General features: G+C 42.4%; 2 protein-coding genes across 2 annotated transcripts in view; one reads left to right on the top strand and one right to left on the bottom strand.

Moving 5' to 3' along the window:
• PPP1R9A (protein phosphatase 1 regulatory subunit 9A) overlaps window positions 1-14,048 on the top strand; it is a 299,948-nt gene extending 285,900 nt beyond the window's left edge. The window contains exons 16-20 of the mRNA XM_035021390.1: window positions 5,531-5,729; window positions 7,748-7,867; window positions 8,736-8,759; window positions 9,867-10,049; window positions 11,429-14,048. Coding sequence (XP_034877281.1) covers window positions 5,531-5,729; window positions 7,748-7,867; window positions 8,736-8,759; window positions 9,867-10,049; window positions 11,429-11,638 — 736 coding nt within the window. The 3' untranslated portion in view covers window positions 11,639-14,048. The remainder of the gene's footprint in view (window positions 1-5,530; window positions 5,730-7,747; window positions 7,868-8,735; window positions 8,760-9,866; window positions 10,050-11,428) is intronic.
• A 5,787-nt stretch (window positions 14,049-19,835) lies between these two features.
• PON1 (paraoxonase 1) overlaps window positions 19,836-23,606 on the bottom strand; it is a 31,959-nt gene continuing 28,188 nt past the window's right edge. The window contains exons 8-9 of the mRNA XM_035021416.1: window positions 22,827-22,955; window positions 19,836-19,994 (exon numbers count right to left, since the gene is read on the bottom strand). Coding sequence (XP_034877307.1) covers window positions 19,836-19,994; window positions 22,827-22,955 — 288 coding nt within the window. The remainder of the gene's footprint in view (window positions 19,995-22,826; window positions 22,956-23,606) is intronic.

Genomic DNA, 23,606 nt, shown 5'->3' on the forward strand with positions numbered 1-23,606 from the left:
CTTAACCAGTTAAATATATTAAGATAGAATCAATAGACAGACTTCTCTCTCAGATTTCTAATAATACAAATTTTCTTAAATCTTAAGCAATATATTTATTATTCCTAAACCTAACATTTTTGTTTTGAAATACCAAATTTTTATTTACATAATCATCTTGCTGTTTCATTTTAAACCTTCCCAGGATGGGGAGGACTCATTAAGGGAACAGTTTCTCCATCTCATATGAATGCAGAGGGGGCACAAAAGACCTTTTCCCTTCTACCCTCTGGGGTTTTCCAGCTGGAATCCTATAAATTAGATTGACAGAAGACAGGTTAAGGGAAAAGCATACAAATTGATTTAATGTAAGTTTTGTGTGATGCAGGAACCTTTATCAGGAACTGAAGACCAAAGAAGTGGTTAAGCCTAAGCATTTTAAGACTGGGTTTGTTGAAGAGTGCAAAGTCTTGGAAAAAATGTGAGAGGACAAAAGGGTATGAACTAAGGGTAGTAAATAGTGGGAAACTTCGCAAGGCCTCTTCGTTCCCCAAAGCATTGTTCCTTCAGATCCCTCTTGGTATCCTTCCATCTACAGATAAGGATGTTCCTTTCCTCCAGGTATGGGGAGGGCACCTCTCCCGTAAGATCTTATGATCTGCTTCGGGGGCAATGGGGAGGTCAGAGAACCCTTCACGTACCTGCCATTTCTCAAATTCCTTCACCTTAAAATATTTGCTATGCTAAGTTGTCATGTTCTGTGGTAGCATGTCCAGAACCCTGTAAGAAATCAAGGTTAAACACTACAGTGACCATCTCAGGTGGGTTGTTGGTTATTAATCGGAGCCTTGGACCATAACTCAGGGTCGAAGCAGGATGTGTCAGTGGTGGTTGGCCTGACCTGCAGTTGGACACCTGCTTGTCCTAGCTGTTATCTTTGAGGGTCTCCAAGTGCCCTTCCAAAGGGGCTGGCTTTATAACCTCAGTCTCCTTAGTGGATGTTAGAACCTTACAGAATTACTTCATCTGATTTGAATAAATGGAAGTCTGCAACCCTTCCTCTGATTGCAGCTAACTTTCTTTAATTAACCTCCTTAACTACCTGCTTGAATTCTATATTCTGCTTATACTTTTTCTGTTCTGGCAGTTCCTGAACTCCTAATTATATCTTGATGACATTCAGTTCGCACACCTTGTATTTAAAGTTAAGACAAATCAAAAAAAAAAAAATTGCTATGGAATGTTTACTTGAGCAACTTGATTTTGGGGTGCTGACCCCAGAATGAACTGATTTCAAGATGTATGTATTGGGTTAACTGCTCTGTAAGAGTTGTTAATTATAAACCATTTAAATGCCAGGAAACAGTGATTACCCCCACCTCATCCCCCCCCCCCCGTGACAATTTAATATGACAGAGACTTAATTTGAAGCTGTTCTTTTTCCCAGTTCCTAACAGTAAAACAATCAGGGTTACATCAGTGACCTGTAATTGCATTTGTACCAAAAATGATAGACATTACTGTACAAGTTAAAAAAGAAGATGCATTACAGAACACATGCCTATTTTGATCCTCTGGAAGTTATTTTCAGATCCATGAAACACTCATTTCTACCAATCTTGATTTTTCAGGGGGACTGTTAAGGATCTCTGTGAAGCTTATGCACCCCAGACCATAACCTGCTCTCAGAGTCAAAACTGTCTATGGAGGGAGGGAGAGAGGGAAGGGAGGAGAGAGGAAATGGAGGAAGGTAGTAAGGAGAGAAGGAAGAGTTTTATGTTATTCTTAACAGATTTCTCCACCAAATGGGACAGGCTATGAGTGGTCAGTAATGGCATGACTGCTTCCAAGCTCTCTCTGCTCCTTTTTTAGGCCCAAGAGTTCAAATTGTCCAAAAGGAAATTGGTATTTATTTTAGAAAGCATGTCTGTTAAGCTGATAGATCTGTTAATTATGAAGTAATGGCGAGTTTGCTTTTTTTGATGAATATACTCTAGGTCCAAACCAATGGAAACATACTGACCATTCAGGATAGTAGGAGACACACGTTACCTCAGTTCATGGGGTTTTAGAGTCAAGGCTACCCAAAGATACAGCCTCAGCAGGGGCCCTGCCAGACCTCTTGGAGACCCAGAAAATTCTCTTCAAAGGATTCCAGGACCTGGTGGTTTGCAGTTGTGAGGACACTGGTTATTTCCTTAGAAGTGGGCTTTCTTTGCTTTCTATCTGACAGTTCCTCCCGTTCTTCCATCATCTTGTATAGAAAGCTGGAGAAGAAAGCCTCTGAATGTCCCCCAAAGCTGAGCTTCCGTGATGTCACTCATCACACTCACACTATATAGGGCCTCAGGACCTTTCTTCAGCGCTGGATAGCACAAGTCCTCATGGAATTATTAGTCTTGAATATTTTCCTGGCAGTGAGGCTCTTATGAAAGAGTTTAATTATATGTGGTCTTGAGATTTTGTTTGAAATGTTCCATGGACAGAATTTGAACCCAAAGTCCTTTTCATTTTTTTTTTTAAGATTTTATTTATTTATTTGAGACAGAGAGAATGAGAGACAGAGAGCATGAGAGGGAGGAGGGTCAGAGGGAGAAGCAGACTCCCTGCCGAGCGGGGAGCCCGATGCGGGACTCGATCCCGGGACTCCAGGATCACGACCTGAGCCGAAGGCAGTCGCTTAACCAACCGAGCCACCCAGGTGCCCCCAAAGTCCTTTTCAAATAAGGCATTAGGATGACAGCAAGTAGGCAACAATATTCTTACTTCCCGCCTAATTAAAAAAAAACGGGGATGGTGGTGGTTGTCCCAAAAGCATTGTTACAAAGGCAGTTCACTTGGGAGCAGGCCAAGATAGTCATGCTGTCATTAATTATGGCCTGTTTATAAACTTTAAAACAATATCCATATATTTAAGCACCACTGTGCCTTTTTGAATTATGAATGGAACTCTTAAAAAAATAACAACTTCCTTGCTACTTTGATTAATTGATTCAGAAATTGATAACCAAAGGGGAAAATAATCCTTAGGTCCAGTTTATCTCAGATATGTCCAATTACAAGAATGTAGGCCTGCAGAAAGAAATATTTTTTTGGTTCTGCACAGTTAGAGCTTTCTGGGCATTTTTACTAGACTGTGGAACCTGAGCTTCAAGTCAAGCCTTAGAAGCTAAATTATGACCGGATAGATAGAACTGCAGAGATTTACCTCCCATGAGGTGTGTGGTTTCATTTTCAAGGAGTGGGATGGGGGGAGGGGATGAGACCCAGCTTCATGGCGACATTCCCAGGCTGGTTAAGCTGGAGACGCTGGTCTTATCTCCCCCTAAGACAGATATTACTTTCTAAAGGGTAAGAACCCAGGATCCTTCCCTAGTTGAATTTGTTTACATGAAGGCGATAAGATTTTTCTCCCTCTCCCAGAAGGGAGGTGGGGACAGCACTCCTGTCCCTGTCTTTAATCTAATCATCCAGATTGGTATTTTCTAGATTCCTCACCTGTAGACCGAGAATAGGACGACAACTGGCTTTCATTCTGTCACTCTGGAAAGACGAAAGTAGGGCATGGGGACCCAGTGCAATAATTTTCCGTAAGTAGTCACCCATTCTCCAGAAACCTCATATTTGCATTCAGGAAAATAGAAATAAATGTAGATACTAACAACTTGCAAGAGTCAGCTCAGACATGTGTTAACATGCAGATTCCAGGCGAACTCTCTCCCAGATTCTAATTCGATAAGTCCAGGTGCCCAAGAATCTGTAGATGAGCAGCTGCCCCGGGTGACTCTTACCGGACTTGTTCGGGAAACACCGCGCTGGTCCACGACCCAGGAATAGAAAGTGCTTCTACAGAAGACCAGTCTGCCTCTGCTAGCGTGGTCTCTTAAGTCCAGTTATTGTTCCCCCTCTACCCCATCTTTTAATGGCAAGTAAGTAGACTTCGGGATACAGAATTTTTTTAGTTTAGACTTTAGGATGAGATTGAAGGTTGACACATCTCTCGTTGGGCTTTCTCTGTTATCCTTACAGTCCCCTTTATTGTTTTTTTTAAAAAAAAGAATTCACCATCATAATCATCAGATATCCTGGAATCTTTAAATGACCAGTCATCATACTCACGCAACCTGTGATCTCAGTATTCTGCCAAAACTTCACTGGCATCTCTATTTTCTTTTGTCACTATTTTTATAATCCCTTTACATTTGTAGATTGCTTTGCAGTTAACAAGATGCTTTCACATTTATTGTCCCATTGGAGTCTCACAGTAACTTTGGAGAGAACAGAAACAGTCAGGAGTTACACTGTTTATATAAATTTGAAATATATTTTAAAATATTTGAGGTATATAATATTTAAGAATATTTGGAGTGCGACGTGAGAAGACTGAAGTCCAGTATGCGTGTGGGTCATGAGTTGTCTAGCTGTGGTGTGGAGGCACTTTTAATTGAAAGGCAATCTCTTTGTTGTCATGATATCAACAGCCAACAAATAATAGGCATTGTGTCAAATCTCCTTTGGACATATCGAGGGTTGACCTCTTCCCAGATGCACAGAAACCACTGCCCGTTCCTGCCTCAGCTCTTGATAATTCTTTTTCTCTAACCAAAAGATAAATATAAATACGCAAGTACACACACTGATAAAAACATCTGTTTTCAAACTGTGTTTCTCAAATGCCTTTGAATCCTTTAACTGTTAAAGAATAACCATAGGCCTTTATACTTTCACAGTTTCCCAAGCACTTTCACGCATACTATCTCATTTAATTCTTAACAACCACATATGAGCTACATAAAATATCCACCTTTTACAGAGGAGAAATAGAGGCTGAGAGAAGGCTCAAGGCCCATGTATTCAAGAGGTGGCAGATCCGGGACCTCCAAGTAGAATGTTAAGACCTGCAGTCCGGTCTCCTCCGAGGGGGTGTGAGGGTGATCGGCTGCAACATCTGTCACTCCGTTGATCACCTGGGTCGATTCAGCTGATGTGGCTGGCTAACACTCAGATTATGATGAAAAACCAATAAGGTGTGTTTTCTGCTTAAAGTGTCATAAGCCCTGAAATTTCCCAATTATTTAAATACATAATTCTCTAAAGTCCCAGACTCGTGGAAGCATGAGTTCAGAGAAGGCCAGCAAAGAATGCTGGCTAACAGCTAATGTCACGGGCAGTGGGGTGCTGCTAGGTCACCCAAATAAGGGGACTGGTGTGGTGTGGTGTGGTGGTTAACCCTAATAGCAATTCCAGAAAGACGGTGCCCCTCTGACTTTACTTCATCCACATCCACTTAATAGACCCATTTCATAAGAATTCACTATGGCAATAGCGATATGAAGATGTTGACCATTGTTCTAGAATCCATTGCAATGCAAAGAAGATAGCTACTAAGATTAATGTCCTAGTCAAAAATGCAAGATTTTTCCTCTATCGTGTAGAACCATTTGTCAAACTGTTACTTTGAACTTTATTCAGAGTCCCTTCAGAATTCAGTTCAACAGGTGTCACACCTGCCCTTCCTTTGTCTGACATGTGCATTTTTTCCATAAAACAGGATCTTCAGAGGCAGGCTGGAACACTGGAAACCCAAGCCGTCTCCCGTGCCTCACGCCTCCACCCGCTCGCCGTGCATGCCTTTCTCGTGGTTTAATGAGAGCCGAAAAGGATCCTATTCCTTCAGGGACCTGCCTTCACCTACAAGTCCCCTTCAGCCTTCTCCTGAAACTCTAATTTCAGATAAAAAGGGGTCCAAGGTAGAAAACACATGGATTTAAAAAGCAAACAAGAAAGCCCCAAATCCTTCCTCCTCTCCAGTCTTTTTTGGAAAGGATTCTCAACTTGTGTGTTTACTCTGGACCCAAGAAACCAATGTGATAACACTGCAATAAGCCATGTGTGGGGAAAAGGAAAGCCTCATTTAACCGTCCCCTTCTTTAATGCTATTCCATTCTAGATTGTACGTTGATCTTTGATTTGCCTGTCTTTTCACATATTGCTATTTAATCTCAGTTTGACAGTTAAGCCATGCTGGGAAAGATACATTTGAATCATGGAACAGTATGACAGATCTGTTTACCAAGTATTCCACTTTAAATTACATTATAAGACTATTTTTATTGTGCTCTTCGAGATTTACTGGAAAACAAATAAATTTGGGACTGAATATGTGTTCAATATATGTGAAACTCTTTAAAACAAACCAATGCTGACATAGCACGCTTACTTATTTTTTCTTTTAAATCAAATTTCCATGTTGAAAAACTTAATAATCTCATCACCAAAGTTCTCTAACTTTAGCAGAATTAGAAAATATAATTGCATGGGTGTTGTTTGTTTCTAGATGCATGATGGTTATTTCCAGCATGACGCTGCAAACCTTACCTAACATTTTATTGAAACACATACAGTGGCTAACGTTCACATGTTGTTTGGTCTCCTTTTATCTGTGTTCGCTTTTCTTTCTCAAACAGAAACGTGTGATTAATGTGACTTGAATTTAACTCTTTTCTTGAGGTCAGCGGCTCACAGGGTCTTGACAGGGCTTGGGGCTGTGTGTCTGTTGACCATATCAAATAGTAATGTGTTGTGTTAAATGCTCTCCCGCTTACATGTTCTCCTAGCCTAGCTCCGCGTGCTCGGATTTAGTCTCCGTGTCTGAAGTTTTAGCAAACCCTGGGGTTTCTTTGGAACTGAATTCTGCAGCCTCTGGCATGGTAGTTATTTTTGACAACCGACTGAACCCAGTGGCAAGGGAGCCTAATGGAAAAGTAACAGGCCAGTTCCTAAGGAAGTGGAATATGGAACAAGATGGTGTTGGCCACGGGCTTAGAGTTCCTCAGAAGCCAGTCATTCTAGAATTACTAGCAAAAGAAGCTTTGGCAGCAGTAGACCACTTGGATCTTGAAATATTTTCAGTATTGGATCTGAGAAATCTAAATGTAGTTTGAATAATTCTGCCATTATCTTGCACTGGAGAGACTCCAGATTTGGTTTAAAATATTTTCACAAATGCAGCCATGTGGTCATTCTGAGTTTACTTGACTTTAATAGCCACTGAACATTTTGATGAAGTTCTGGGGAAGTTTTTTGGTTTTTTTTTTTTCTTTTTACACCCCGCCTCCCAACTCCACCGGCCCCAGGCGATTAATTGAAGAGTGTATCTGTTCTGCAGCCTCTTTGGTGCCCTGCGGGCTGCGTAAGAGTTGTATTTTAGCATGTAACTACTAGTGTATTGTCAGACTGTGACCTCCCCCAGAACTCATCATCTTGAAGGTTATATCCAGAGGAGGATCTGCCATTTCTCACAGTATTTATCACGGCCAACAGCAAGTGCTCCTTCCCAGGGGTTGCTCAAGCTACCTTTCTAATATGGATGGCCATCTGTTCCTAATAACTCAGGCTCTCCACACCATCTTGTATTTTTACTTGCACTGTTACTCATCACGAGTAGGGTCAAAGAAGATAGGCTTATTAATATTACTCCTCTGAGCAGTTGCAGAGGATAATGAAGCCTGTATCCTTGAAGAGGGATTGAAGAATGATTTCTCCAAAACACCTATCCTTCCATCTGATGGAGAAAGCACCCAGAATTCCCTATCAGTTACAAAAGGCCCAGCACTTTCCACCACCGCCGCTTGAAGGTCATCACCAAACTAAATCTGAATTTCTCCGAAGATGGCTTTAAAGAGAACCTTTTTAGGACTTGCAAATACACCTACCTCTGGTTCCCTCACTGTGCTCATTTAACACTGAGCTTCATTTATTTTTACAGAATTTTACCTTCAACGATGACTTCAGTCCCAGTAGTACCAGTTCAGCAGACCTTAGTGGCCTGGGAGCAGAACCCAAAACACCGGGGCTCTCTCAGTCCTTAGCACTGTCGTCAGATGAGGTACGCTCGTGGTGCTCACACAGACCCGCTTTCTCAGGTCATGCACTGTACCTGTCACCTATCCCCAGGAAAACATTCTTAAGTAGATTTTGCATGTAAATCATCGGGACCATGGTTTCTTGTTTGATGTGAAATCTTGATTTCTCTCTCTTTTCTCTCTCTATCTCAACATGAAGGCAAAGTATTGTTTCTGAGCCCCTTGGAAGCTCTCCAGGGACCTCCCCCGCCTTACTCTGACTTCACTGAGAGGACTCTGAGCAGGGGGCTGGGGGTAGGAGCCTGGGCACCAGAGAGCAAGAATAGGGAGCAGCTCAGAAATCACAGGGGAGTTTACCAACTGTCCATCCCCTCTCTCCCTCGCCTGCCCCACCATCACCCTTACCCCCGCCCCGCCACCCTTACCTCCCCCACCACCCCTACCCCAACTCGCGCGTGGCCCCTGATTGAGAACCACTGCAGTGGAGAGGGGAGAAAAACTGGGTGAGGATCACTTATTTAGAGGCCAGGGTCAAATTAGCATTGCCAAGAATTCCCAGAAGATCAGTGTGTTTCCAGAGAAACAGGAAATTACATGAGTGATGGACTTAGTGCCCCAAGAGATATGGAGAGGACAGAAATGCCACTATTTAGGGCAGGGGGCCGGAGAAGGAGCACTGTACATAAAGATACTGTTGCTCCACATATTTGCTCTAAGTTATTTCTTTCCAACATGATTTTTGTTTTATGAAACTTTTTGTCTCTTAAATTTTTCTGCCCATACTCTTCAGGCCCGGTGTGATTGTAATTTTACATCTTTGTACTATGTATGTCATGTCTCCTATTTCTATAACACTTCTCTTTTTGATTCCTTCGTTGCTTCCTCACTCAGAGCCTGGATATGATAGATGACGAGGTGAGCGGTCAGTGGGCTGGGTGCGGTGGTTTCGGTGGTACTGGGGAACCTCCCCTTCTGTCTCTGCGAAATGATTTAAAACTCACACAGGACAAGAATACTTGTGTCTGTGGTGGAGGGTTTCCTGGTGTGAAATCATTTTGCTCTCTGCCCTTGTCTGTCCCAAAGTCGAAGAGATGTTTCTGAGGCAAGATGATCACCAGGTTCTACCTGCAGAGTCCCTCGATTGATCCCCCATCACCACTACCTTGACAGGGTCCATTCTGTTCCACCTTCTCTGCCTTCATCTCGGCTTACCCCATCCTGCCCCACCCCGTCAGCGCTCCCCGAGGTGACTCCTGTCTGTCCTCTCAGGCCTGTCATCGCCTCCATCGCCTCTCAGCTTAGAGGTTCTAGGAACCGAGCTGCCCTCTGCGCTGGTCAAAGTGGTGTTCTGCACTGGGCAGAGCCTGAGATTCGGGATAAACCACAAACTGTTGAGCTCTCCCGGTCACTTGCTGCGTGCTCCAGACAGACACGTAGACTGGCTGAGCCTCACTTTACTCATTTATTAAAAGTCATTATGGACATTACCTGCCCCGCCTTCCTCACGGGTCTGCTTGGCCGTGCAAATGAAACCCTGGCTGCAAGATTTCCCCTCACAATGCTTGAGGACTTAAGGCTTTCCTCTTCGAAGGGAAAGATCCCTCAATATTTCTAAATGTATTTTTATATACCTCTAATGTCTTAGCAGAGGCTACACGCAGAGCGATGCCTTGCATATAGAGATCAATCAAATACTTGTTTTCTGCATCTCATACTCTTTCCACAGTGTTCTAATGTAAAGGCTTGCAACATCGGAGTGTATTTTTCAGTAGGAAACACCCTACATTAATAATGCTGCTTTATCTGGGGGAGTTTTTAAATTTCCAAATACCTAACAAAAATGTAGGCGATAACTACGTGTGCGTGTTACACACACAGCTAGAACCATTAGCTTATTCATTTTATGGTTTAAAGATAAATGTGGCTCTAGTAGGCAAGAAATTCCTTTTGATAGCATAATAAGCCGTGCTGAGCCATAGCATTTTGGTCCTTTAACAACACTGCGTAACATTCCTACCTCAGATCCTTGATGATGGACAGTCTCCCAAACACAGTCAGTGTCAGAATCGGGCCGTTCATGAATGGAGCGTGCAGCAGGTTTCTCACTGGCTAATGAGCCTAAATCTGGAGCAGTATGTATCTGAATTCAGTGCCCAAAACATCACTGGCGAGCAACTCCTGCAGTTGGATGGAAATAAACTTAAGGTAAAGAACTATATCTCTGTGTGAGGTTACCAGGTGTAAGTTGTGTTGCTCATGGCACCTAAAATGTTTTCCTTAGACAAGACGTTCTGCATCTCTGAGAGGGAATTCTCACCAACAGTCCGCAGAAAGGTCGTTGCATCATTTCTGAGTAGTAAACGAAGTTTCGGAAAGTTGTCAGGGATTCTGAATCAAACAAGAGGCTGCTGAGTAGGAGAGCTAGGGACTCACTCCATTGCTTCCACCGGGCAACACGTGGTCCATATATGAAGTCTGCTGACTTCCTGTGTCGTAGGAGTTGTAATAATGGCCAAGGTGGACTTTTTGATCACATGAGAGTGAAACCTAGATCCACGAATCTTTCCTTCTTTATTCATTTCCTCTCCACCCCCGCTCCTCCCTGCACACCTCTCCAAAACTGGGACGATGTTCTCTTCAGAACTTTCTTCCCCAAGTATGTGCAGGCCGTGTGTCCCCCCGCTCCATCCCATTCTCATTTCGCCTGTCCAGTCCATCCCTTTTAGAGACTGGGGGGGAGGGGGCGGGGGGCGGGAATCCATCCCTGTAGAAAAAAGGGCAAAAAGAGCTTACATTTGGCTCCCCACCCCCAACTTCAGTCCCCTGCTGGGCTGAAGGGCAGATGAGTATCCTTGACAGTCTTGAAAAGGTTAGAGATCAATCAATAGTCTGTCAATTATGAAGGCCCCATTGACAAGGCTGTCCCTGTTGGGGAGATGGATGCATCCCGCTGTTGATGCTGAAGGTCATGAAACATTTAAAGTACACAACCAACTCCCCTTACTCTGAATTCCATGCTCACTAAGCAACCTCCTCATTAACAGGATGCCTTTGTAGGTTTGCCTACAGGTTAGGGAATGGCTAGTCATGCTGACGGGAGCATTCCGGCCCCAAAGACATTTTTGGTCCTCATTGTAAATGACTGCGTTGGCAAAAAGGAAGCCACTTCAGTTCTCTTTGCCCTCTTGGGGCCTTCCATGGCAGCAGGTGCCCACTCCTAGCTTTTAAAAATATTGATGAGTTTAGCAGTACTTTTGCCTGTAAATGTCTATGGCCCAAAGGTTGGAGAAGCAGAATTGTGCCCCCCCATTTTTTTTAATTCCTTCACCCATTAATTGCCAATTTGGAAAGCATGTATTTAATGGGGTGTAGGGTGTACTGTGTAGGCACTTCAGAGGGCAAATAAAGCTCCGCCCCTGAGTATGGAGATTTTTGGCAAACGTAAGCAGCTCTTTCTCGGTTTTTCCCTCTTTGATTCTGTTTAAATCAGTTCTTGAGTCTGAACACATTGTGATAGCAACCGCTTCCTAAGGAGAGAGGTCACTGGGTTTCAGGTTCAGTTTGTCTGTGTATTTCCTTCCTAGGCTCTGGGAATGACGTCATCCCAGGACCGAGCAGTGGTCAAAAAAAAACTCAAGGAAATGAAGGTATCTCTAGAGAAGGCTCGGAAGGCTCAAGAGAAGATGGAAAAACAGAGAGAAAAGCTGAGGAGGAAGGAACAAGAGCAGATGCAGAGGAAGTCTAAAAAGACAGAAAAGATGACCGCTGCATCGGAGGGCGCTGGTGAACAGTAACACACACCCCCTCGCACACGGCTCCCCCCCCTTCCCACCCTGCTCTCCTCCCCACAGACGAAGGAACTGATGGAAGGGGTAACGTGCTCTAGGCCGACTGGGGAACTGCTTGTGGCAAAACTGCATTTTCTGCAATAATAGAATGCACTTTTAATTTTCACCTCCTGAAATAATCCCAAGCCACCTTTGTTTATTACCAAACCAAGGATCTCGTTTGTGAAAGATGCAGAATAGCTGTGTTTCTCTCTTCTCATACTTACCAACCCCTTGTGGGGGAACCAGGGTCACCCTGCCCGAGAAAAGCATGCCTTGCCCCGGTGGTGGTAGTGGGGCGCCACGGCTTCTCAGTCCGGGAACCCTGAAGCTGGGCAATGGCACGTATCTGCATGGCCGAGAGCGCCGCTCTGCCGTGAGATCGGGGCTCCAGAGTACTCCTGTGTGTGGGAGAGCTTCTCCCCTCGCGTTTGTGTCTGGACAGTGAGACAACCCCACTGTAGGAACACGGGTGCTCCGCCACATAATTATGTACGGCGGCAAAAGGCAAGCGAACTCTTCTGCTCGCTGGGCATCTGAAAGAGAGAAAAGAATTTGTTATTTGTTAACCCCAGAAGGAAGCAGAAGCCTGCAGAATGTGGATGTGGTTCTGAGGGTAACATTTATCCTCCAGATTGAGCCGAACACAGGAAAAAAATCAGACGTTAATGCAGCCCGGGATATGGGGATCCATTGTTTACTCTGCTCCCGCTGCGTGTTCAGTAGTTCACCGACACACAGAACGTAGTTCCTTTTTTCCCCAACAAATTGAACAGGAAATTGATTTTTAAGGAAACCAACATTTTCAGGTTTCCTCTCCTGGGGAAAATTCTGGCTAGTCTTCAAGCCTGACTGTGACACAATCAGGAACTTGTCACATATTTTCTACTTAAGATTTCCCAAGTGGGCTCAGTTAGTGTTTTAACAAATGTACTTTTAAGAAAAATAGGAATACTGGTTAGAGAAAATTTAGATTTGAGTAACACGCAACCAGAGAAGCAATTTTATTGAGCACACGGAATGTTCCCGTAAAGGAGAGCTGACAGTTGGATTTTAGAGATGTTTTGAATGGTTTTTCTGAGCCATTCTCTTTCATTCTTCAGAGATTTCCATGTTACACTTAAGCTTGTTTAAGAGAGGCCACAGGATATAGTCTCCTAGCAGAGACCGTTAAGCTTATTTGAAAGCCAGTATATGAAGGATTTCAGTATTTCATCAAACTAATTCAAGCATGGGAGACTAGGGCAGAAGGAGGAGAAAATAAACCCATCTTGAGAAACTTCAAATGCTCGGTTGTGTGTTGTTGTTGTTTTGTTTTTTATGCTCGTGTCTCTGGTTGTCTTTGATGCATTGGCTATAAAAATGAGGTCATCCACTTTCCAAGGGACGAGTTTCAAAATAAGAGTTGAGGCCAGATGAATCTTCAGCTAGTGTTTTACTTCCTTTTACTACATGGTAGGGGGGTCTCGGTCCATATTGTACACTGGAAAGGTTTATACACAGAGCTGGGGGAAGACTTTTGAAGGTTACAGTTAACAGATAATGGAAAGGGGCTCCTGCCCATCTGGCACCATCTTGTATTTTGGACATTGTGACTTATTTTTAATTTATTTTATTTATTTTATTTTTTTGCTTGCCTGAATATCTGAAATCTGGAATTGGCTGAACTAGAAACTTATAATCCTGTCTTTCCCTAAAGCCTGTTTCCTTTTTAGTGACAGAGTATTGTCTGTTATACTTTGATCCTTTTGTCCCTAGTACAGATCATTCATTCATTCAGTGCTCAGAAACATTGACATAAAGTAACATTGTGTTTTACAGTTATGAGAGTCACTATGTATGTTTTTCTGACTATCTTCATTTGGTGTATGATAATGAGATTGCCATACTGGATACTCTATTAATACTTGAGATGTGTGGTGCTTCACTATTTATTAATATGACGAGAAACAAGGAACCACTATTCATGAACTACAAAATTCAGTAGATCTTTCCTAATACCAAAAGACTAAATTAGTCAAAATCTGGTAATACTGTTGCTTGCTATTGTAAACTTTTTGCCCGTTTTGCTTATCTTTGGGGGAAAAAAAAGTGATCTGGATCACACTGGAAGTTTTGCTCTGTATTCATTTTAAGAGTGGAAATAGAGGATGACTATCTAAAGTTATGTTTACACTTTGGTAATATTTGAAAATGGACGTATATACTGGAAATGTCTGTAAGTCTCAGTCTCTGCACATAATTTATGATCTCTATTATATTGCATTTCCTTAAATATCTTAGAAGTATTGTTCTTGAACTTTATTTGTACACTTCCAGTGAGTAGACCAATGACCAGCTGAAAATGTTATAAATCAAATTCTTATTCCTCAAATCACTTAGTTTGTATTATAACTATTTTTATTTTTAAGTTAAGTTACAGTGATTTTAGGTCTTACTGAGTTATTTTAATATTACTACTTAAAACTGCTGAAATCGTAAAAGGCACTTGATTTGACTGTCCAGCCAAGGATAAAATGTAAACTGATTGATCAAAGAGTATGAAAACAAAGTGCAGGACCTCAGAACTTATGAACATCTTGTTTCCGTATTCTTTCTTTTCTTGACTCTAGTGCATGATGCCTAGTCGAGGTTCCAGTGTCTTCAACAACTCCTATTTTAATGCTAGTGGTTTTCGGTGTCCGTACAGTTTAACGTAGACTTGTTGTTTCATGAACCTTAAAGACTTTGCAGTTTTTTATTTATCAGAAAATGAACAGAAAGGGAATATCTGGTTACTTTGAACTATATTCCCTAAATGACAGCTCAGTATGACTCTAATAATAGCCAAATTGTTTTGGGGTATAGGTAATGCTTTGGGGGTGAGGCCAAGCTGTAGACGGGGAACATTGTATGAGCTAAATGTCTGGGACAGAGTTTTCCATGAAAGGACTTCAGTTTTTATAACAGATTACTTGATTTAAGACCATCTCTCTTAAAGTAACTCACAGTTTATGCAATAGTTTTCTCATTCTTTTTTTTTGCCTGATTCCAAAGTGTACTTCAGAGTGATACATTAGGGCAGAAACCTAATTTTGCCCATTTGGACACATTGATGAAGTCCACCATTAATTTCATGACAATAAAGCTATCATTCTATGTTATCCTCCTTTGGCTGGGGTTGACGTGGATTTCCGGCCCTCAACATCACTGAAGTGTTCTTACCCCCCAGTGGTTTGTGACTGCAGTATTGTAGTGCTCATTCCAGACTTAGCTTTGAAATGGGACCACCTGTTCTGGGCTTCTTTGTTGTTGTTGCAAACAAAGTGGCAAGAGGACAAGGGAGGAACCAAATTAACCCTTGCTGCTGCCTTTCATCCTGTGTCATCCCTGGCCCAAAATTGTAAGTTGTCCCTGAAGATTCTAAAGGGAGATGTCCCAACAATTCTGAAAGAAATGTTTATACTTTGGAGATGTTGGAGCTCCTCATTACATTGACATATTTAAGAATTACCAGATTCCAGTTGAGCAGCTAAATGTTCTGTCCCAGTAGGGCCCTGATGAGAGGCATTTCACTCTGGTGGACTGCGGTCACTACAGTTCATGTCACCTACTTAATGCTAAGTCCTCAGTGCTTTCTGAAGGAAAGGTAAAATGGAAAAGAAAAGTCCAGGGTTTTTGAAAAATATCTTTTCAAATTTACCTTTAATCAAGGATCTACCCGTCTACTATTCTGAAGCTAAACATTGAAGGATGAAGTCCAGAAATAAAATGTACATATTTTCCACGGAGTTGTTTTCCTTCTAAAAATGGGGGTGGGGAGTCATTGCTCAAAAGAAAGCCGCGGTATAAGAAATATGAATGTGTGTCAGTGACTCATTTCTGAAAAACAGCCTGGGTATGTAGGCAGATTTTTGTTTTTATATTTGTCTTAGGTAGTTAAAGTCTCAGGAAATTTAGTCTTGGTCCAACACACTGGGGGAAGAAATCATACTAGCCAGGACACCAGTAGATTTTGAGTAACTTTGAACCCCTACCGCACCACCGGCAGTATAGAAGTGATCCCACCAGCAAGTCAGAGGGCAAAGAAGCTCACAGAATCCATTTTCCCCTGGAGAATAAAAGCCTCAAGTTCTACCTTAGGGTAAACAGAGGGTCTTTCAGTGCTCTGTGGATGTGTCGAGTGAATGGTTGTGACTTCCAAGCTTACATACGTGCGTGGTGTGGATCAAGCACAGCATGTGACCTGCTTCCAGATCTACAGTGTGGGGAAGGACAGAAACGGGATGATTTCCAATCCTTGGCCCTACCCCAACCCCAAAACTGCTAGAGATTCAAGAATGAATAGGAGGTTAACGCATAAGAGAACCAGAGGCAACTTCTCAATAATGTGCATGCCACGTGTGTAGATGTACAGAACTCCCTGTGTGTGAATATATTCCTACCTTACACACACACACACACACACACACACACACCCCGCAATCACATTGCATAAAAATATATATATATATTGTATATGGAACTTGGTAATGTCAGTTAGGACCCTAAGCAGTAATCATAACCTTATTGCCACTTTTTGTGTGTGTATACATTGAATGGCTCATAAGATTTTGAGAGATTTTTTTAAAGTAAGTATTTCTACTAAATGCACTTATCCTTCTACATGTTTATATATTTTGGTAAAATTGATTTATTAGATACTTGGTATTTTAGTAAGATAAAGTTTCCTCAAATGTTTGGTTAATGCTTTGATGTCAAGATTGCACATTGCTGAGTCGAACCTCAGAAATTTATGCAGCTTTGGGCATTTTCAACTGCGGACCGCAGTTTCCTCGGCTAAAAATTGCACCGCGTGTTCTTGTGCATTCGCTCATGCTCCGCAGCGACATACTTGGTGGCTGTGATGCTTAAGTCACTAACTACTGGCTCTCTGATGGCACTGTTGTCATCACATGATCATTTATTAACTTCTTTTGTGGAGTGACGGCATGGTTAGGTCATTGCCAAATACAATGCAAGTGGATGTGAGCGTGTGAGTATGTTGTTGGAAGGTGTACCCGTCTCTTTCTTTCAGCGGTTTTATTCACACACCCAGGTTTTCTTTGAAGGATTTAATCTTTCATCCGTGAAAGAACAGTTGGCCACAAATAGTTAAATTACCTTGGAAAGCGGGAATTAATAGGCACTCCAGCTAGATAACACCTCCCAACAACATCAGATGTAGTTAGTGTTTTGTAAATCTCCTTAAATATTTATATATATATATATACACATATATATACATATATATACATATATGTTTTCCTTAATATTATTTATGGTCACCACTACTGCTTTTGTATTTTTTAATGGTGTTGCAATTAAACCACGAGTATGCCTGCTACTCGTCAGTTAACAAAACCAGTCCGCTGAAAAAAGAAACGAGAGAGAATGAATTCTGTTCCATTGTAAGAAGTTGATTTATTTTAACCTTTCTTTATGTATCGCTGCAGGAAAAGAGTTGTTTGAAAAACCATTTTAAGTCCAATAAGTATGGATAGCATGTTATCTGAAACTTTTTAATTTGTACATTTTGGTGTCTGATCATTTGCATGGAAGAAACAATAGTACCATGTCTGACTCGTTCTCTTGTGCTTGGTTAATATGTACTTCTTTAGATTGTTCCGTTTCAAGCAACATTTCTTACTCTTTGGTTTTCAGAGGCATTCAGAGCAAACTATCACAATGGTCCTCTGTTTTCTGACCAATCTAAAAATACCTGTGATTAAATTTAATTTGTCAGTGTAAATAAATTTCTTGCCAATGAGTATTATTGTTGTTAGACAACGAATGCAATAAAAAGAGAAATATGGACATCTGTCGGAGTAGGCTGTTTTTTTTTCCCCCCCTCTCCCATTTTCACCCTCAACTAAAACAAGCCTTGACTGGGCAAACCTGTATTAACTGTCAAAATACATCTATCTATCAAGAGCAAAGTGCACGTTTTCCATGGAAATGAAAGGAAAAATAAGTTTTAGCCCCGGAACAGTGTAAATTGGCAGCTAGCATTACATATGAAAGCACGATTATGGAACTGGGCATGAAGTGGGAGATGCTCCGCCAGAAGCTCCCTCACCCGCCTTGCGGTTCCCGCAGCGCGTTTCCGATACCTGTCAGGCCAGCAAGGGTCTGTGACAAAATGCATTCAACAGCTGGCCTCACACAGCACGGGGCAAGCCCAGGGCAGGCCGGCCCCCAGGACGGGGTTCTTCGGGGTTCTTCGCAGCAATTTTATTTCTACAACCTTAAATGTTCGGAAGACTTGAATATAGCAAATGAGGAATATTAATTTCTCCCCCCACCCCCATCCTCTCTCTCTCTCACCCACACACACACACACACGAACCATAATTGATCTGTGACTAAACCTTCAGCAAAAAATAAATGAAATAAGCTGTTTTTTCTCTTCCTCGGAGTGTGTTACGAAACCCTCACTGAGGGGAAGCATGTGTCCCTTTCGACTGATCGCGAGCAAATGGGATAGCTTGCTTTCTTTTTCTGGTGGGTGGGTTGGGGGCAGAATTTGCTTATTCTGTCAAGAATAAGAGAGGACAGAATATAGTTATTTCATTGATGATATCAAGCAACTCTTTTTAAAGGAAATATGGGGGCTTTTTCGACATAAGCCCAATAGTCATCGGTAGTTTCGAAACAGTATTTCAGAAAATCCAGCTTCAAGGGGCTGTGAACAGCATCACCGAGTAACTGAGCACTCATAGGGCACATGATATTATGCTCATTGAAGTTGTGACTAAAATAACTCTAATCTGATATGAGGAAAGTGTTTTTCGATCCAAACAAAATGTTCCCCTTTATTACTTTAAGTTAGTAGCCTTAAAATGTTGACAGTTCTCAGTTTATCAGCAAACCGTTTTTCCCAGCATGCCAGACCATCTTCATGGCAAGCGCCTTGGAAGAACTTTGTTTCTAACGTGACTGCCTCTAGCATCCCAAAGACATCATCCGGCCTGGAAGCCATACTTTCAAAAGAGACAAAGGTAACCTTTTCAGACCAGTTTTTATAAGATAATGACAAAAGTCATCTTTTCTTCCTAATCACATCCATCAGAAGATACGCCAAGACTGTTGATTTTTTTAATTTTTTTGTTTGCCTTTCTACTGTTTTCTTCTAATCCTCCCCTGCAAGTTACAACAGAAAAAAAAAAAAAAAAAAGGCGGGGGAGGGCATCTGGGTGGCTCAGTCAGTTAAGCGCCCATGACTCTTGATCTCAGCTCAGGTCTGTCTCAGGGTCATGAGTTCAAGCCCCATGTTGGGCTCCACCCTGGGCATGGAGCCTGCTTAAAAATAACAACAAAAAAACCAATGCCCCCCCCCACCCCCGCACTTGTAAGAATACTGTCTTTGGGGCCATTTAGCTTTACCTGAGTCGATTATGGGCTTCAGTCTGTCTTCAATCACTGAAGCGAACAAACTTCTTTTCACTGGGTCAAAGCAACTAAAATGTAGAGTTTATGCTGAGATAGCAGACACTCCCAAGAATGTTAAAAGAGTTTCCTACATGTCATCGCTACCGGAGAATTGAGTGAGAGTAAAAGGAGAAATGGGGGTCATTTCGGTTTCTATTTACTGAGAAAGTCCTCCATCGAAGGGGAAATGGGAGTCAGATTGTGCCAGTATGTCCGATGGCTTTGCTAAGGAGGGATGCCTGGAGCCCAGGGAACTTTGTAGGTCACATCTAGTTTCCCAGCAGGCGAACCAGAGCCCCTGAGTGAGGACTGCAGGCTGGGACGACTCGTGAGATCATCCCGCTCCTCTGTTTCCCAAACAAGATTCAGCAAGGCAGCAATAAGCTCACGTGCTCCCAGGCAACACACGTCTTAGGGAAAGGACATTTGGATCACACACAGTTAAATGATTTAAGGCCTGACAACCGACACCACAATTTTAGCCATTTTATTGATAGGATTTTTATTGGTAATTAGACTGATTTGCTACCGTGCTTTTAAAAAAGCCTCATGCATTGATTCTGTTCCCGGTTAAACAGCACTTTCATCCTTTCAGATGTCCAAATGGAGGGTCGGTATTCACTGTTCAGATGAGATCACTGTGGTCCCCGGACATGTGGCAAGCAGTTGAAATGGTGGGCTCACGGCGTCCGTGGCTCGGGGGCAGATCGACCTTCTAGAGCTCACAGTAAAGAGCTTTGTGGAACACGGTGCCGACCGGCAGCTTCCCTTTGTACACAGACGCAACCGTACTTCCTTGCAACACTGTACCATTTTCTGCATAAACCAGTGTAACTTTGGGTTCTTCTGTTAAAATGTCCTGGATTTGGATCACCTATCAAAGAAATACCATGAGCCTACTCTTTCTTTTAAAGTCACTCCAAAACATAACGTTAAAGACGGGTCACTTCTCCATGTGAAGAAGCCTGTAGGTAAATCATATTTTGTTCCAAAATTACTCTTTATGGAAGACACTGGTTTCCTTATGGCAAAATGACAGGTTTTAAGCAGGCGCTCTTGAAAAGAGATAGAGACAAATAGGCCTACCCAGCCTACGGAAGAAATGGGGGTGAGTAACACAGCCTGGGTGGGTGACCCAGGAGTAGTAGGGACTATGGGAAAGGGGGAAGGAGGGGAGAGATGTTACTCAGTAATAATAGTTAAATTTTGCCATGCTAGAATTCAGGCCAGTTTTGCACATTTACAGATAAGCTAGGAATTTGGGTGGTTACACTTAATTCTTGGTTTTTAAATTCTGGCAATTAAAAACAACAACAACATATCTCTGTACAACACTCAGCTGCTCCTCTGAACTTAAGGTTCCAACTCTAAACATATAGGATTTTGTAAGTTCAGTTTCCGTCATTTAGTTGAGCAGAAATATGATCGTGTCATTAACAACAGAGAAGTGGCGTGCCAAGCCGATCACATGCAGTAGCTGATATTTGGCCATTTTGGCCAATAAAATGGCAATTTCATATACTCCACACCACAGTAAAGAGCACACTGTAAGGCAGGGGCCCAGGGTCCTGTTTTGGATCTTCAGCTTCACATTTGTTTCTCATTTGCAGAACAAAGTGCGTGGCACTAGGTTAAGTTTCTTTTCAACTCTAACTTCCTATCATTTTTAAGTCTTTAGGATAAAATACAATGTCTGGGAAGAAAGGATACTTACATATAAAAACACCAAATACGGCAGACTAGTGGGGGCCAATGCCTATACATAAAGGGTTAATGGGAGCATTTAAAAGGACCTCTTTAAAACAGCCAGCCCCAGGGGCGCCTGAGTGGCTCAGTCCCTTAAGCTTCAGACTCTTAGTTTTCAGCTCAAGTCCTGATCTCATGGAGCCCAGCGTGGGGGCAATGCACTCAGTGGGGAGTCTGCTGGAAGATTCTCTCCCTCTGCCCCCCCCCCCACTAGTGCGTGCACTCTCTCTCTCTCTCTCTCTCAAATAAATAAATATATCTTTAAAAAAACCAAAACAGCCAGCCCAAAAGACAGACGTAGTAGTTACTTACTGGCAAATAGGTGATGGTGCACCTTGACTTAAGTAAGCCTCTTTCTAATAAAAGTCAGTCACTCTTCTGTGGGGCAGTGTATTAGATAATGGATTGTTATTACTTTTTACTATTCCTTACCAGATCCATCATTAGGAAGGAAGCACTTTTTCCAGAACAGCAAACCAAGTCCATGCTACTGCAAATGACCTAAGTTCACCAGATGAGCTAACAAGCAAGAGCAAATTAGAATCTAACATTCTGCTCTGTTCTGAACAGTGAACACGCCACAGCATACATTTCTCCAATTCCTGTTAAACATACCATACCATCTTAATAGCTAAGAACCAGGAAAAGGCACAAAGGATTGCCATTAAACATAATACGATTGTCCTGTAAGCCTAGAGAGAAAGGGTATGAAGGGCCATAAAGTAATTGGAAATACACATTTGGTTTGGGGTTTATTTAATCTAAGACACATGGGCTTTTATTTATTTATTTATTTCATGACATGTGGGCTTTAAAAAAAAATTTTTTTTTTGGTGGGTGGGAATGAGACTGACTCTTAAAACTAAGCTTTAAAAAGAATACATAGCAGTAAACTGTGTCAAAAATTGTATTGGTTATTTAATGTAAATAACAAGTACAACAAATACATACTGAAAAACTCAAAATAGAAAACCCCAGATGAGTCACAGTAAATGTTCAAATGTCTAAGGCAAAGTGTCTTTCAAATTCTTGTTTGCAGTGAGTGCCCAAGTAGTCCGCCGAGTAAAGACCATGAACATAAATGGGGTCTTTGAACGAAGATGGAAGGAAAGATCTTTTAAACCAAAATAATTCCAGCAAGTGACTGATCTTCCCATTCTGCAGGGAAGGTTTAGAGAGGATGGCCATTTGCACACCAGGACTGGTGCACTGTATTAACTTGTGCATACGCTGACCCACGGGAAGAGGGGGTTCAAAGGACAGTCAAGTGACAAATGATTAGACCATGGCCCGGCCGTACATTCCAGGTTTTAAACTATTGTGAATTCCCAGGTTGAAGAAAGCCATTACCGAAGTGAAAACAGGGACTCCAGTGTAGGGCTGGCTACCCTAGCCCAGCCCCCCACTCTGCTGAGACTCTCACGAAAGCCTACCAGGAAGTCTCCCTTGCCCCCCAGGCTCTGGGTCAGGGAGGCCAAGGAGTAGCAACAGCAGGGGGATGGTAGGACTGAGAGGGAGGTAGGGTGTTGGTTCCAGGCTTCCTCCTTCCAGGGTCCCCACTGGTTGTCTACGTCCCCCAACCAGAGGCCAGCTTCCCCTCAGAGGACCCTCTCCACACGCAGCTCTCTTCTCGTTCCGATTTCTGGTAACCATTTCCTGCCTCCCTCACTAGCCCTGAGGTAATGCATTATCTTCTGTTCATTTCCCTACATGCGCCCACACCTTTGTATAGAGTGCCCTTATTAAATCCCCTCAAATTACCCACTTTAAATGTACCATCTGTCTCCTGCCTAGACTCTGACTAAAATGCCTCCCAAAGTCAAACTTCTTTTTATATCTCATCATTTGGATCATCTATCCGCGTCCCTCCTTATATTTGCACATATAATTGAGATTTATGTTTCCAACTGAGAAACAGCGGGGAATAACGTTGCTGATCTGCTTTATTTTTCAAACTAACCTCTGATGCGGGAGGATTCTCCAGGTCATAGAAGAAGATTTTCATGCCATTGGAATGGCATCCAACCCAAAGGTCCCCCATCACAGGATCCACGGATATGTTATTCACGAGTGTGGTAAGGTCCAGGGACTTCCAGGTTAAAACCAGGGAGAGAAGGAAGGACAGAAAGTGAAAACAATTGAGAGATGATGGAACAATATGTCAGGGGAAGCTATCGTCTTGTCCTCCCTGGTCACCGCCCTGCTGGTTCCAGAACACAATTCTGCTGCGTTTCAATAGCGCCTGGGGAATTCCTCGGGCTTCCCATCTATGCTAGCATTTCATCAGTTTCCAGGACAGAGGAGGGAAGGGGAAGATGCAGAAAGCCAAGCAAGACTGTTAGAAGTCCGACGAAATCATTCGGACTAACATCTGTGCATGAACCTAAAACCGAAGGGAAGAAAAAGTTTTTAAGCGTGGCATAAAACAGTTCCTTCTAAAACGGCATGTGCAAATGATATTTTTATAAGCATTCAGAAAACAACCAGGCAATGTAGATTCATTTTTGATGAGCGCATCGATGAAATGTAGGCTCTTCTTAAATGGCTAATCATAGGCTGTGCAGCCAGAGGAGAAATGATCACCCAGGGTCTAATTTTTGCAGTGGAGTTGGGGAAAAGTTTCTTCTTTAGTTTTTTGATGTTATTCCACTCCCTGTTCTTCTGCTGTTTATTTTCTAAATATAAGTTGCAAGCACGTCACAACTGCACAGATTGCTGTCGAGGCTTCGTACCAGGATAA

Source organism: Mirounga leonina, unplaced genomic scaffold (genome assembly GCF_011800145.1).
Source record: "Mirounga leonina isolate KUSES-001 unplaced genomic scaffold, KU_Mleo_1.0 Mir_174, whole genome shotgun sequence".
Taxonomy (NCBI): domain Eukaryota; kingdom Metazoa; phylum Chordata; class Mammalia; order Carnivora; family Phocidae; genus Mirounga; species Mirounga leonina.